At 41.9% G+C, this 15,768-nt stretch overlaps 1 protein-coding gene across 1 annotated transcript; it reads left to right on the plus strand.

Moving 5' to 3' along the window:
* The first annotated feature begins 9,119 nt into the window (after window positions 1-9,119).
* On the plus strand, window positions 9,120-15,529 carry ccnd1 (cyclin D1). The gene is made up of 5 exons (XM_034085381.2): window positions 9,120-9,664; window positions 11,075-11,290; window positions 12,098-12,257; window positions 13,480-13,628; window positions 13,729-15,529. The coding sequence occupies exons 1-5, from the start codon at window positions 9,461-9,463 to the stop codon at window positions 13,888-13,890; spliced, it is 891 nt and encodes a 296-aa protein (XP_033941272.1). The 5' UTR covers window positions 9,120-9,460; the 3' UTR covers window positions 13,891-15,529.
* The last annotated feature ends 239 nt before the right edge of the window (window positions 15,530-15,768 follow it).

Here is a 15,768-nt window from a genome sequence, read left to right on the forward strand (position 1 = left end):
TTTTCTACATTTTGTAATCCGTCAAAATAATCTCTGTCAAATGTTGATAGGACAGATAACAGGTTATGGGTTTCAATTCCTGACCTGAAATTATCACAGCTGATTCCCGTAGTAATTAAAAAGACACTTTTTGACCCATAATATTCACCATGGGCAAGTAGCGTAAGTCTACCTACCCGTACTTCTTTTTATTTATTTTTGCTTGATTGTTAGTAATGTAATTGTACAGTATTGCTGTTTCTCTTATTTCGCTTAATGTCTTATGTTGGAAAATGATATAATGAAATCTAAATGGAAAAAATATCTCTTTACATGATGCTCTTGAAGTAGACATAATACAGGACCAAATAAAATAGAGATGAACAGGTACGCTGGTTATTTTAATTACCCGCTAACATACACAAACACTTGTACACAGGTACTCACACATTTCCACACAGCACAAACACACAGGCCAACAATTTCCAACAGAGACATGGTGACAAGACAAACACATTGCTAGTACAGAACCTCTACCACATTTTCTTCCTTTATTTGACCATTTTTGAAGTGTTCAATCAAATGTGTGTTTCTATCTAACTGAGATCAGTGATAGTTAGTGTTGTTGTTGCATACATGCCAACCTTTCCTAACCCAAAAGAGGTAGGTTTGCGCGCGGCAAATGTGCACGCCCAGAAGAAATGGAACCCCAGTAATTACATGTATAAACCATATATTTAACATATATTGCATCATCTTGTGCATTTTTCAGAAAGAAGTGGTAGTTTGGTAAACAGTGACATCAACGACATGTTTGGTCTGTAAAATGCCAGAAAAGTAAAAGAATGGGAGATAAATATCCCAAAGTCTCCACATTTTATTATATTTGTAATGTGTTTCTGGTCCTCTTTCAGTTGAGACAGTGTAGATGAAGGATGTGTCAGGATGTAGAACTCTTGTGTGAACATTGGATAAAGCCAGGTTCATATTCTTGTTTCATGTTGTTGACATATTAGAGTCAAAGGTTTGCACAGAGCGAAATATCTTTGTGTTGCGCCATAAATCAGAAAATACTGCATTACAAAAGTCATTTCCTGCATTGTTCTACTGATAAAGTGTGATATAAATAATGTCCAGGCTTTCAGATTGCTGTAGTTCACTAAACAGAGACATTAACGACATGTTTGGAGTTGAAAATGTCCGAAAAAGTGAAAGAATGGGAGATAAATATCACAAAATCTCAAAATTGTATTATATTTTTTGTGTGTTTGTGGTCCTCTTTCAGTTGAGACACTGTAGGATGCTTCCGGAAAAGACCAAACACTGGATGTCTTTCAGTCGCCAACATGTGTTTACGAAACACTAATATTAACGGGGAAACCCTGCAGGACTCAAATGCCTCGTCTCTGTTCCCCTAAACTCATTTGGGAGTGATGACTGATTATTATCAGTCCCGGGGGACTGCGACAGGCTGGCTTGACTGTGTTTTCCGAAGTGAAGGCTGGCTTGACCGCAGTCCCGGGGGTAACGCTGCCCTTCCTCTGCACGTTGTTTCTCTTTCAGAAACACAGAGGACTGTTTGTATGATGCGATCACAGACACGCTGCAATCGGTTTCCGCTAAGAGTCGAGTCCAGTGTCTATGGAGTGTCCTTTTTATTTTTTATAATTTGGGAAGAACGAAATTCGGTAGGAAAAGCCAGCTAAATCGGTAGGCGGTAGAAACATGTCAAAAGCGGTAGACTACCGCCCAAATCGGTAGGGTTGGCCGGTAGGGTTGGCAGGTAGGGTTGGCAGGTAGGGTTGGCCGGTAGGGTTGGCAGGCAGGGTTGGCCGGTAGGGTTGGCCGGTAGGGTTGGCAGGCAGGGTTGGCAGGTAGGGTTGGCAGGTATGGTTGTTGTTGTACTGGACTATGTTGAGATGTATTTTTGTATTCTTGCCTTTTTATATTAGTAAATGGAAACTTTCCAAACATATAGTTGAATGCTTCTCCAACTCAACATTAATGTATTTCAATCTTTAGCTGTAGTATTGGATACCATTAAATGTTAAGGCAACCAATAAAGTTGCAACTGAGACAATAATGTCATCCAACAAAAAACATATATAGATAAAGATTACAAATGAAACTGGACCACTATATAATGGGGGGCAGACCACACTGACTGCAGCCGGTCAGCAGTAAGTACAGAGTGGCTACCTCTATAAGTCTTCGGGGGGGGGGGGGGGGGGTAGAGACAGAGTGAGGGGCTCCCATTGAGGAGTGTATTGTCTTGGGCTTTTCCTCTTGTTAGCACCCTTGGCCTCAGTGTGCTGTGAGACACACACACCACACACACACACACACCCGCACACACACACCCTCCACTCCCCCCTCCCTCTCCTGTCTTTTCGGATCACTTAACAGGACAATTACTCTATCCATCTTTTCATCATGGTCTATTGTGTTTGTACCCTCGGTTTAGAAAGCTTTTATGGGGAAACCATCTCTTTCTCTGCTTTCAACTCTTTCTTCTCGCCTACATTCACATTGTACCATTTATAACAGTGATGCTACTGATTTAGGTTCAGGGTCAGTAGCAGACATGTTACTTGATTTATACTGACTTGATATATAACCTTTAATGAGGAGAACTTATAATTGTATCCCTTTTCTAACATATTTTTGCATTTCTGCGCTTAATAATTGCTGCTGCTAAGAACATGCTGGCATGTGCCGTTTGGTTTTGTAGGTGTGTGTCGTAATGAAAAGAAAATGAACAAAGTCAGATAAGAAGATGAATATTAAAACGGTAATCCTAGTTTGAAAATGTGGAGAAAGTGAGAAAGAATGCAGGAGAAAGGAATCATTGCTAGCGTAGCTCTATGGAAAGCCTCTTCACACACATTTTTGTTTTGTAGAAAGGAAGCATGGCTAGTGCTGGTGTCAGCACTTTACAAACAATTAACCACTCAATTAACCAACAACACTTCTCTGGATGAGAAGAGACTATGTGTTAATGTTTTAAAGTCTACAATTGAATGTAGCCCAATCAAATTGCAAGCTATCAGCTACATACTTGCTGACTACTAACAACATTATATTGAATGAGAACATCATGTAAGCCTTGTTTGAGGCATCGACCTGAAATGGACTGTATGTTTTATATAGGCATGCTAACAAAGGACTGGCTCCTCTAAAGCCAGCTGAGTAGCACTTGAAATGTTTGGCTCTATGAAACCTGATGCACTTTATGATTCTGTTTTCTTCAAGTTTGTATCTTGTTGGTCGAACGCACTTATTGTAAGTCGCTCTGGATAAAAGTGTCAGCTAAATGTAATGTAATGTATGTAGCAAAAGTTTTGACGAAAAAGGTGATTTTCGTAGCATAAAATCAGTGTAAACTCAGTCATATGGTGCTGAGTGCTAAGGCTGAGGCTAAGGCATGGTTGATTGAGATTACTCAGGACCCTTGGGATGAAGTGTTTATGTAGTAGGTCATACAAGATTTCATGATATTCCATTACCAATAAGAAGACAGCAATCGGTCTGCCTTTGATTTCAAATGAATGCTATACACATTGGCAGAAGCACCTTTTTCAATAATAGTGCAATCAATTGTCCCCTTAAATGTTCAAGTAAGTTCTTCAGCTTTAAGCCCCCAGCGGAAGCTCAGCACAGCACCATCCCCCCTTTCAGAAAAGCAGCAGTTGGGGGCTGAAGGTGGGGGGCAGATTCTTTGAGAAGAAGCCCTGGTCCGTCCTCTGTGCTGGTGTCCAGACTTGATAGCCGTGCTATAGCAGGCCATTCAAGGATTTAAAAGGCGCTGACGCACTTGAGAGCGACCGAGAGCGTCCTTCCTTCCCCTGACACACACACAAACGTGCACACACACCCAAACACACACCCACACACACATGCACACATTGTTTAGTGTGTGTGGCCCGCTGTCTGTTGTGTGGCAGCTAATTCATAGCAGCTTATACATTTGTCAGATACTGTATTGCTCTGATCAGTACGTGTGTGCTCGGCCATTTCTACACCATCTTTGTATTGAAACAGTGCATTGCAACAATGAGTTGTACAACAAGTCCTCTTGAACGACAACATACATCAGCTTTAACTTCCTTTAAGACACATTTCCTGATCAGCAGGATGATATCATGTGTCTGCCGGTCTTTGACTGTTACACGTCACTCGTACATTTATGGATGCAACCAAACGGCGCTAACATTTGATTGAGCATCCTCCTTCTGCGGACGTTGTGACTCTGTAACGACGTCACTTGACTTCTTCACGTGCACCATATGGACAGTATCGGTGCCTCGTGGGGTCTGTCTCCGTTAGCATTATGTTTAATTTAGCAGTAGCTTTATTTTGCCTTGCTGTAATCTTTTTTGATACTCTTATGCAAACAATTCTCATTCTAGAATCATACGACTGAACCATGAAATGTGAGATTCCAGTCATATTTCCTCAGTAAATGTATTTATATCTCCCAGACACTACGATGGTTGGTTCCCTGACTGAATAGACGTTCCCCCGTTAAGTAAATTAACTTTAGAGAAGTTGTAGTTGCAACAATGAATATTCGTCATTGTTTAAATATAAATCATGTTCGTTTGATTAAGATGGTTATTTTAAAAGAAATGTTAGTTGACAGCTCCATTTCAAATGACCCGACATAGTAGCCAAGTAACTGCCTCTGATGTCCCATTACTCTCCCTCTCTGTCTCTGAAGTCACTCGGTCAGGTCCATTTCTTTTCATTAATCTCCAGTGAAAGATGGTTCGGGTGGGTTCCTCAGCATGGAGACCTCTGTGTGCTCTCTATAGCTGCCACCACATTCATCTTCAGCATTATCCCTGGGTTCACACACTCGGTCTCTTTCACCCTCCACCTGCTTGTATCTTAGTTAGCGTCTTTGTAAAGCTGTGGATGTATGTTTAATTGGAACATTGGGCACAATGTGGTACAGAACTGTAAGATTCATTGGATTCACGGATAAGCATTTCAATATTTTTTACAAAAACTAGGCATAAGAATGTGCTGTCAGGTCCTAGATGCTCATTCCCTAAAGAGAACAATACTCTCATATATGATCTGAATCTCGTTATGAAGCCCGACTCACATCCAGGAACTATAATGGATGACATGGCAGAAGGCTAGCGAAGCTGATCACCACAGATCAGGCTCTATTGTAAGAGGGATCAATCAAAACGTATCAATAGAAACTTTAACGACTATTGTATGCCGCGTCCAGAGTATGACCCTGGACGTGGCCACCCTGAGGAACTGAGGTTAAAGGTCGCACACACAGACAGAGAGAGACGTTGCCACACAGATCTGTGTCTCCGGCTCTCTCCGATGGACACACTGAACCACTTGGATCTCTGTTTGTCAAGGAGTGAGAGTTTTACAGTAACATGTAAGGAGTGAGTACACATGTGAGATCCATGGCTTCTCAAGTCACAGTCTATGAATGTTTTATTTCCCATCTTCCCTTGTTAGGCTCAGGAATCGCTGGAGCATATCCAAGCGTGTATTGTGTGAGAGGAATTGTCCATGCAAGAAAGCCTGCCAGTCTAACAGGCAGACCCACAACGTATCCACACTCTTTGTTGAGGTGTGTTCAGATGACTGCAAAACCAACCTTTGATTTCATTTTGATCCAATAGACACCATAAGCGACTATGTGTTAGTCCATCGCTGGCTACCCAAATCCTATTGGTTCCTATGGGAAGCAGTACCTCTTCAAATAAAATACTACTACTAGAAGGGTACAAGGGATGGAATGCTTTTGAAATGTGCCATCATTGCCATTGTCAATAAGTTGTCATTACATTGAGTTGGCAACTCTTTCCTGTAGACAATGGTCACTTCTCCCTATTTTGGAATATATCTTCATTATCAAAACTTAAATATACAAGCTTGTGAATATAAAGATTTTGAATGAGAATATAACTACAATTTGCAGTTTTATGAACCATCCACCCTCGAAGCTTTGAATTGTGTGACATACAGCATTGGGATATATATATGTTAGAGTATCCAATGTATTTGCAAATGTCTAGGTCTACTCAACTTTCAGAGGAAACATTGTATTTGTCACTGGACTACCTTTATACAACAGATACAGGTCATTCTTACTATGATTATGAAACAAATAATGAACATGTGAAATGTCATACTGTGTATGCTTTGCAAACCCACAGGTGTTTGAGGTCATGCAGCTGATTTGACTCAGGGTGGAGATGGGCAACGTTGCATATGTTGTTGCCCTAGATCAGGGGTCGGCAACCCGCGGCCCACGGGCCGCATGCGGCCCTTTAAGCCCTCTGCTCTGGCTCCCTTGAGTTTAGACAAAAATAAGAAGGAAATAAAATAAAAGTATTTGTAGGACTATTTATATTTTGTTGCATGGTTGAAAATGTTTCGTATCTTGTATTTTGAGGTGATACTGTGACACATAAATAAAAAACAAAACGGTTTTAATTAGGTCAACTAAAATATGCGTCACATCCTGCTACGGTCCCGCACGAGCGCCTTTTCTTGGAGGCGAATAACCCCCGGCTCGATGAGCGAACTATGGATGAATCAAAGAAAAGTACCGGAGGAACACAGGATTTACTTCTGTGTGGACAGAGTTATCTGCTTTCACAGCAAACGATGCTGGGTTACCGGTATGTTTGATATGTAGAGAGACGTTGTCAACGGTGGTGCAGCCTTTACGTATCGAGGAACAACACGGGAGAGGAAGACAGCTGACGATCTTCAGTCATAATTCAATGGGTATGTAATTTATTTCAGAAAACACTTTTTGTTATATTCCATGGAATGCTCTTAACGTCCCGATAGCAATGAATATATTAAATGCTTTGACAATAAATACATACAAAAATTAATCTGTGGAAGCCGTAGCGCTGTAAAAAGCACGACCAATCATCTGAGCCGGCCCGGCTAAAGTAACTGGATGGCCTACCTGCCTGTCAGCCTTCCATCTGTGCACAAACTTATCTCGTGCCCTCATTGGTCATGTGCTCGTTCGTGTGTGTTGGAGGAGGGCCTCTGTGAGGAAGTCTGAAGGAAGAGGCATATTCTTTCCCTTCAAATGTGCAGAGGACTCCCCAAGTGCTGTGTTTAATTTATTTTAAAGTAGGCCTGTGTATTATTTTTAATTCTCCTTATAAGAGTTCTTTGTTTCTTATTAGAGGTTAACAGTTTTATATCATGTAATAAATAGCATAATAAATGCAAAAAAACTGTCTGATATAACAATAAAAAACTATGAAATATGTTTTGCGGCTCCAGACAAAAAAATGTTTTGGAAAAAGGAGCAAAATGGCTCTTTTGGTCAAAAAGGTTGCAGACCCCTGCCCTAGATAATGTCTGCATAAGAGAGAACATAGTTAACTTTTAGGAGTTTGATTAGTTCATCATTTAACCGACTGAAAGAATTCATTGTGCATAAGGAATCCCTTTACTTTTATACGTTACATTTAGTTTGCTGTTAATACTGATGTAATTGTGAGAATACAGGCAATTAACCCGTAACTTGTTGTACCATTACTTTTAATTGAGTACTAGATCTCATGTACTTATATTCCACCTCTGCTGCTCCCACAATCTGCAGTTAAACAAAAGATTGTGTTGATTAAGATGAATTCATCAACTATGGTGTTGTCTTTTATTCACAACATGCGTAGACACGGTGTAAGACTTACAGGCCCCTCCCCCATTGCAAAATGATGGGGAAAAACATGATTTCTCAGGAACTAAATTAAAAGAACTAAAACATTATACAGTAACCAATCCAGGATAGTTGATTTGGACTTTAAATTAATTTTAAAATGCCTAAAAGCTGTGTGTATTGTGCTCCATTTTCTAATTGGACAAACAGAGTCACAATGGGTATACTGCGGCTGTCATAACAGCAGAGGTTTTAGTTTAAAAAAAAGATTTATTAGGTGTGAAATATCTAAAGTTTAAACTCTGAGTACAACATGGAGTGTACACTGTGGCATGTAGTGGCATGTGTGTGTGTGTGTGTGTGTGTGTGTGTGTGTGTGTGTGTGTGTGTGTGTGTGTGTGTGTGTGTGTGTGTGTGTGTGTGTGTGTGTGTGTGTGTGTGTGTGTGTGTGTGTGTGTGTGTGTGTGTGTGTGTGTGTGTGTGTGTGTGTGTGTGGCACAGTAAGACAGTAACTCTATGGGGAGTATCATTCTGAATGTACTTCATTAAAGCTAAACTCTCAAATTGAAATGTTATGAAAACATATTTTTTCGATGTTTCTAAAGTGAAAGCACAGTAGTTGTTCTTTTTAACCCTCTCCTCACCTACTTCATACATCTCTGTTTGTAGGGCATGATTTAACAAAGTATCAGTCGAAGACAGTTAATACAATAACTATAGTTTGTAGTGCCTGAACATTGTAATCATTCCCAAAAATCGTCAAAAAAACCCACCTTTGTTTAGCTTTCATTTTTAGTTTTTGGTCTCTCTCTCACTCACTCAATCACTCTCTCTCTCTTTTATCAAGTTAGCCAAGTCTCGCTCTGGTACCGGAAGTGCACGACATCTTTCTTCAAAATAAGAGGAACGACATTTGTCAGTTCAGCAAAAGTTCAATATTTAATTTCTTGGCTACATCAAATCATATGCTTGTCTTGCTCATCAACATTTTCCATAAATACTTTAATATGATACTACCTAATGTAAACTAAAGTGAGTATAAACATCCTTTACATCCTACTTCACTATATTGATCTGAGTATTTTTTGTTGTATATAAAATAAGATGTTTAAACAAAATAAACGATCCACAATTAGATACATATGCTCGTGTTGACAGCTGAAAGATTAAGAAAATAATTCATTACTATATTGATATATTAAGAGAGACTTAAAACATGTCATGTAATCTCTTTGCTATTACTTTAATATTTTCTTATTTATCCTCAATAATTGGGATATACTTACACAACTAAAGTAGGCTAAGTGATCCAAACACCTCCTCCACCACCTAATGTTGGGGAAACGACCTTTTTAAATAGTGTGTGATCTTCAAACGTAGATGAAAAATGAAAACGCTGTGCTGCTTTAATTTTGACAGCTTGTGCCGGAAGTGTAATCCTTTATGCTAATCAGCTTGACAAGGCCGGGCATTGATAAAGCGGCGCCGCGGCAGGGGGGTGTCGGTGAACATACATGCTGCCTCCGCTCCGTCTGGCCCTCCGAGTGCCCTGTGCAACAAAAGAAAGTAACTTTAGGACCGAAGGAAAAAGAAATAAACTAGCACAGTGACTTCACGGAGACAACCAAGGGACCATTCAATTCACTACTTCTAACATTCCCACTGTTAAAGTGGTAATATCTCCCACGAGTAAAAAGAAAGTTGTAGAACAAAATGTGGAGCGGCTTTTAATTAGTAGTTGTTAGCTAATGCGAAGTTACTTTTAAGGTTTGTTACCACATTTAAACAGACACAGTGCTGCAGGCACGGGGAATGGACCCCCAGTTATTGTGCTGTGAAGGGGACAGGCCTGTCGTCCGGAGGGCCTACCGGGACTCCAACCTGTTGAATGACCGGGTCCTGAACGCTCTGCTGCGGGCTGAAGACAAGTACCTCCCCGCTGCCAACTACTTCAAATGCGTCCAGAGAGAAATAGTCCCGTGCATGAGGAGGATAGTGGCTACCTGGATGTTGGAGGTGAGTTAACTCAGATACATGATGGTGGGTAAGAGGCAGTGGCGTTCACAGACCTGGACATTTAAAGTTCTTCTGCAGAGTTCACTTTTAAGAAGCCTTCATCTCCATTCAAAGTATGTAACCTGCAACCACTCACTCACTACCCACTCTGCTGATGGTAAGAGGGGAGAGAGAGGAAGAAATGGTGCACATGAGCCTATGCGGTTTTTTAAATTGTATTGCTTAGAGTCTAGACAATTTAAAATGCAGTAATGCAAAAAAAGAGCAGCAATTAGGGATTTCCACTGGTGTTTCCTAATGACGTTTTAAATGCTGTTAAATTAGTCATTTACTGGACTTGCGAATACTTGAAACTCCATGGGCAGACTTGTTGATACTGGTCCACAATAAATTAAAGAGGCTGTTATGAGGCAGCTGCCTTTCGTTGGCTAGTGATTTTAATAGATAATAAAGAAGACTAACGTTCCCATAGCTTCCATACACTACGTCTTCACTTGCGTACAATAACTACTTCCATGCTCACATGCCAGTTCAACTTAACGCTGTAGGAAGAAAACCAAGATCCACAAATAATGCATACTAATATGTGCTCAAAAGACTTTAAATATAGTTTTTTTTTGTACATGTTGCAAGTTGTTTCGAGCTGCCATTCTCAAGGGCACCACGGCAGGGCAGGAGGTGAACTGGGACCTCTCCAAGTAGCAGTCCACACTCCATATTTAGGTCTGGTCGGGGACTCGAACCGGCGACCCTACGGCTCACAGTCCAAGCCCCTACTGACTGAGCCACTGATCTAAAAAAAGATTCTAATGCAATCTCTCTTTCTCTTTTTGCCAAGAGGTTATAGTTAAGGACATGAAACTAAGATATGCAAAACATTCTCACTTTAATGACACTGAATTGATCATTTACTTTAATCATTGATTATCAAAATTGTGATTTTATTAATATTTTCCAATATCTTTTTCTGGTAATTTTCGTTATTGTTTTCTTATTGTCATGGCATACATACATAACCTATACCGTATTACGCACAGTTGAATCCCATTAACATGATCCATGTTCTTTGCTATACCTTAAACATTTAACATTTTATATCCATTCCATTTTTCCCTTTTAATTGGAATTGTATTTTTGGCAGCAAACTGTTGGAGACGGCATCACCTCAAACAGGATTCCCTCCATCCTAGATAGGATTCATGCTGGCTTGTGAACTCTTGATCAACTATACAAGGATTCACAATGTCTTTATTCAGATACTTAAACTCTTAGTGTTTGAAACTCACTCGTGGACATCGTGGAAGTCATGATAACGCTGGGCCAGATATTGCAGTGGATCAAAGTGAATTCTTCTCATGCGCTAAATAAGAAACGGTGTTGAATGGCAGTGTGTCTGGTCTGTGTGTGCAGGTCTGTGAGGAGCAGAAGTGTGAGGAGGAGGTCTTCCCTCTGGCGATGAACTACATGGACCGCTTCCTGTCTGTGGAACCCACCAAGAAGAGCCACCTGCAGCTGCTGGGGGCCGTCTGCATGTTCCTGGCATCCAAGCTGAAGGAGACAATGCCACTCAGTGCCGAGAAACTCTGCATCTACACCGACAACTCCATCACACCCACCCAGCTGCTGGTAGGTCTCCACCACACCCACCCAGCTGCTGGTAGGTCTCCACCACAGCACCGCACGTTGGCTTCGGTCAAGTAGTCCCACTGTGACACCTGGAGGTTACAGACGTGTGTCTGCTGGGGGAAACTAGACATGTTCCTCATGCACTACTAAAAGTGCTTCTAGATACCCCGTGCGTTGTCATGGTGTTGTTTATGGCAGGCAACTGGGAACACCGGAACAAAGATATGACCTCAGTACCAATGCTAGATTAAGAAACGGCTGACTGGTGCGTCACTTTTAAAGTGGCAACTTGGCCTCCTTTCCCAAAGGATGGTCCAGGGTGTCTTGTGCAAAAATGCCACTTAGATACTTCTGGGTGATTTCCCTCCACTAAGAACCTTGCTAAGCCAAACAGATTAGTCCACCTCAAAGCTAGTCTTAGTGGGGACACAATAGGCAAAGCTCATAAGTACATCACTTATTTCCCTATGTCTGGCATCAGGCCCTCCGTCTGTCCGTCTGAACGATTTCTTCCATCCAGACATTTCCTCGACTTATTATTGTCCCAGGGGTAAAGCTTCTAGAATGTGTAGTCCTCTCTAGGCTGATGCTTGAAGCTCCACCACCAGGATGCATTACCCAGTGACCAACACTCCATCATGGTCCCCAGAGGAGGCTCCCTAATGGGTTTTGATGACCCCTGACCTTCCCTGTTCCCCTTAAAGCCAAAGATCCCCGCATGTAGACCGAACCCCTTCGTCCCCATCTCTGTTAATCCCTGCATCTGTCTGAGGGATCAAACTTGAACCTGTCCCTCTGTCCACACAGCAGATGGAGCTGCTGGTTCTGAATAAGCTGAAGTGGGACCTGGGTTCAGTGACCCCCCTTGACTTCATCGACCACTTCCTGTCTCAGCTGGCTGTCAGGAGAGAGAACAGGCCCATCCTCAGGAAGCACGCTCAGACCTTCGTGGCTCTGTGTGCCACAGGTACGCACGGGGCTATACGTCTCTTTTGACATCAGGAGAAAGTGTTCCCATTGGCTGTTGAGGCCGTCCTCGTGTGTTTCACAGTGTTCTGCTGAAGGCTGACCCCTCTGAAAGGGGGGATCTTTTTAAAACGTTGCTTTACGTTAACACTGAAGAGATTGTTTTCTCTCCGCTGTGACACAGTTGTTAAATGGTTGTCTACCAATCGAAAAGGCTCAAATAACCAAAGCTCACAAAACATCTACAAAAAGCTGTAGTGTAGGGAAAGCAAGTGGACGGGTGACACCGTTGGAGTAGCAACCAATGACACCCTTAACATGGTTTATCACCCATGCCGGTGATTGCCTCAGCGTCACAGTCTGAGGAGTAAAGTAGCAGCCAGGAACAACACAATACGTGATCCATTGCTGCGGCTGGTTCATGTTTTAATAACACTTTCACGAGGGGAGTAGAGACGGGACATTACAGCCTCCATCTATTATTCCACCTGGACTTCCTGGGTCGCATGTCTCAGCGTTCCCTTTAACACCACCTGCCCGTGAACCCAGCCCCTGTTTGTGTTGTGTGCGACAGGCTTGGTGAGAGACAGGCGACGTGTAGCGAGATGATGTCATTAGAATACATACAGCTGTAACTGCATGTCGTCACAGTCACAGTGCCACCCAGCTGTTAACATACAGTCTTTATCCAAGAGGTCGGCATCTCATTCACAGACTTTAGTTTTCATCTACATTCATCTTCTCCTTTTTATATATATATATTTAAATGCTGTAGGTAGACCCCTGATATGCAACAAGTAAATAATGTTTGCTTTTAATTCATGTATTGAAATAAAACCGAATTTCTAAAGTATACTATTCACTATAGTTGTCTCTAGAATCCTGTGGGCCTTGATCTCCTGTGTCTGCAGTTCAGGAGTTGGATCAGTGTATTCTATTGAAAGCATCGTCTGCCAATCAGAGGGAGCTATACTATGCTCTTTAGTAAAGTAAATGAACGGTAACAAGAAGTCACGTTATCTGACTTGTATCTGGTGATACTTAGATGAAGCAACTGATTACCGTTTTTCATATTAGTAATGTTAACATAATTCACTTTTAAAGTAACCCTCCAAACCCTGTGCATGGAATGGAGTTAAACAATGTTGTTATTGGTTGTCTATTGTTGTGTCACTTGTTATTTAAAATGTGTCATATTAATGTTAAGTTCCATGGCGTTGCAGATGTGAAGTTTATTGCCAGCCCCCCCTCCATGATCGCAGCAGGCAGCATGGTGGCAGCGGTGGAGGGGCTCCAGATGAGGATGGTGGGCAACGGCTTGATGTCTCAGAAACTGACAGAGCAGTTGGCACAGACCATCAGGAGTGACCCGGTGGGTACACACACACACACACACACACACACACACACACACACACACACACACACACACACACACACACACTTTCCACTAACCTGTCCTCTGTCCGCAGGACTGTCTCAGGGCGTGTCAGGAACAAATCGAGGCGCTGCTGGAAACCAGCCTCAGACAGGCACAACAACCCCAACACTCAGTTGCCATGGAAACTAAGAACATCAGTGAGGAGCAGGACCTCTCAACGACACCCACAGATGTCCGGGACATCAACATCTGACTGAGTGACGGAGAGACGGGAGCAGGTGGAGCTGATGAAGTGGACAGAAACACATGGCTTTGTGTCACATGTGGAGTGTCACAGGGAGCTGGACTCCACAGTGTTTGGAACTGTTTACATGAGGTCCAGTTTGAACTGAGGCGGAACCTGAGGAGGCGCTGGCACCTTCAGGACATGAGAACCTTAACACTGGTACCAGCTGACTCCGAGAACAGGGGACAGTCGGCTGCAGCCACCAATGTGTTGTTTTCAAGGCTGTCTGGACCCAGGCCGCATTTACAAAAGGAAAAGAAAAGCTTATCCCAGAGACTGAGCAGTGACTGGGGCGTTTACATGCCTGCATCAAATGTTTTATTCATACAAAATGAGAGCAAGAATACAGATTTAGCTGGCGACACACCTCACTGCCGGGGAAGCGCTCGTATGATCAAAAGGAAACTACGTGGGTTAACATCTTTACATAAGACTGGAACAGCAGGAAAGCTGCCCCACACAAGTCTATTCTGTATTCCTATACATAGAACCTATACTGCCTTCGATAGCATGTCACATAAGGAGTGTGCCCTCGGCCACTTAAAGAGATCTTACTTGATTTTAAATATTCTAAGTCATAATATGAATTTTTTTATTGTGTTTGATAAACATGGGTCCTGGTCCGCATGTAAAGTGCTTACAGTATTGAGCTGTATGGTGTTGCTTCAAGACCATGTTCAAGACGCATGATGATGATGTCATCATTAGGGAGGTTGAGGTTTCTAAATTGAGACCCAGAAAAGCGTATCTGTTTGTTTTTTGGCTGATAAAATGTACTTATGGAATGTGTTGAAACCGTTATTATATGTTATTACTGACTTGAACCAGTGCTCTCAGTGTAGTGCACACCTTACACCACTAGAGGGAGCTCAGTGCATCTCCTGTGCATCAGAAGCAAAATACATTGAACAAAAACATGAAGAACACACACACACACACACACACACTTTCTGTTCTTCAGAGAGGGGGATAAAGCATGTTGGAAAGTAAGAAATCAGGTGTACTACTTTATTTGCTTGCTATATTTATTATTTCACATCAATTGACTTCACATCTTAAAGGTAGGGTAGGTAAGAATGGAGAAACCAGCTCGAGTGCCCTAGAATTTGAAACTAGCCAAACAAAAATGCCCCTTCCTTCAGACTTCCTTACAGAGCCCCTCCTCCAACGCGCACATGACCAATGAGGGCACGAGATAAGTTTGTGCACGAGATGGAAGGCTGACAGGCAGGTAGGCCATCCAGTTATTTTAGCAGGGCCGGCTAAAATGATTGGTCGTGCTTTTTACAGCGCCACGACTTATTGTATGTATGTATTGTTATGTAGGCCTATTTATTGTCAAAGCATTTCATGTATTCATTGCTATCGGGATGTTAAGAGCATTCCATGGAATATAACGAAAAGTGTTTCTGAAGTGAATTACATATCCCACCTTTTAAAGATGAGCTGTTCAGCTGCTGCATTTCATTCTGCTATGATAATTCTTTTTAAAGGGGATGTCCCTAATTTTAAGCTTTTATCAAGTTAAACCCGGTGTTGCGTGTTGGTGCCATTGTTTTGTCTGTCCGTAAAGATGAATTAAAGGAAAACTGATACCACTGTTAAAGCCTGTTGTTGTTTCTATATTTTCAAATGAATTCCCAAGGCAGTGCCTCTATAGAGCGGTGCAGTGAGGACATATTTGTGTAGGCCGACCCAAAATGTAGCATAGCATGGTCTCCATCGATTAAAAAGCAATGGGATTTTTCCATTCCATTTTGGAATATTGCAGAAAATAACATTTTGCAAACATATGATACTCATAAATGTTATTCAGCAGGATAATCTCACAGATTAACAACATTT

The sequence above is a fragment of the Pseudochaenichthys georgianus genome, chromosome 6 (assembly GCF_902827115.2).
Source record: "Pseudochaenichthys georgianus chromosome 6, fPseGeo1.2, whole genome shotgun sequence".
Taxonomy (NCBI): domain Eukaryota; kingdom Metazoa; phylum Chordata; class Actinopteri; order Perciformes; family Channichthyidae; genus Pseudochaenichthys; species Pseudochaenichthys georgianus.

Excerpts from the sequence above, each read along its gene's own strand:
- ccnd1 (XM_034085381.2), top strand. The coding sequence starts at position 9,461 with ATGGACCCCCAGTTATTGTGCTGTGAAGGGGACAGGCCTGTCGTCCGG. Across the intron at positions 9,665-11,074 it reads TGGCTACCTGGATGTTGGAG|GTCTGTGAGGAGCAGAAGTG; the intron begins GTGAGTTAACTC and ends CTGTGTGTGCAG. Across the intron at positions 12,258-13,479 it reads CGTGGCTCTGTGTGCCACAG|ATGTGAAGTTTATTGCCAGC; the intron begins GTACGCACGGGG and ends ATGGCGTTGCAG.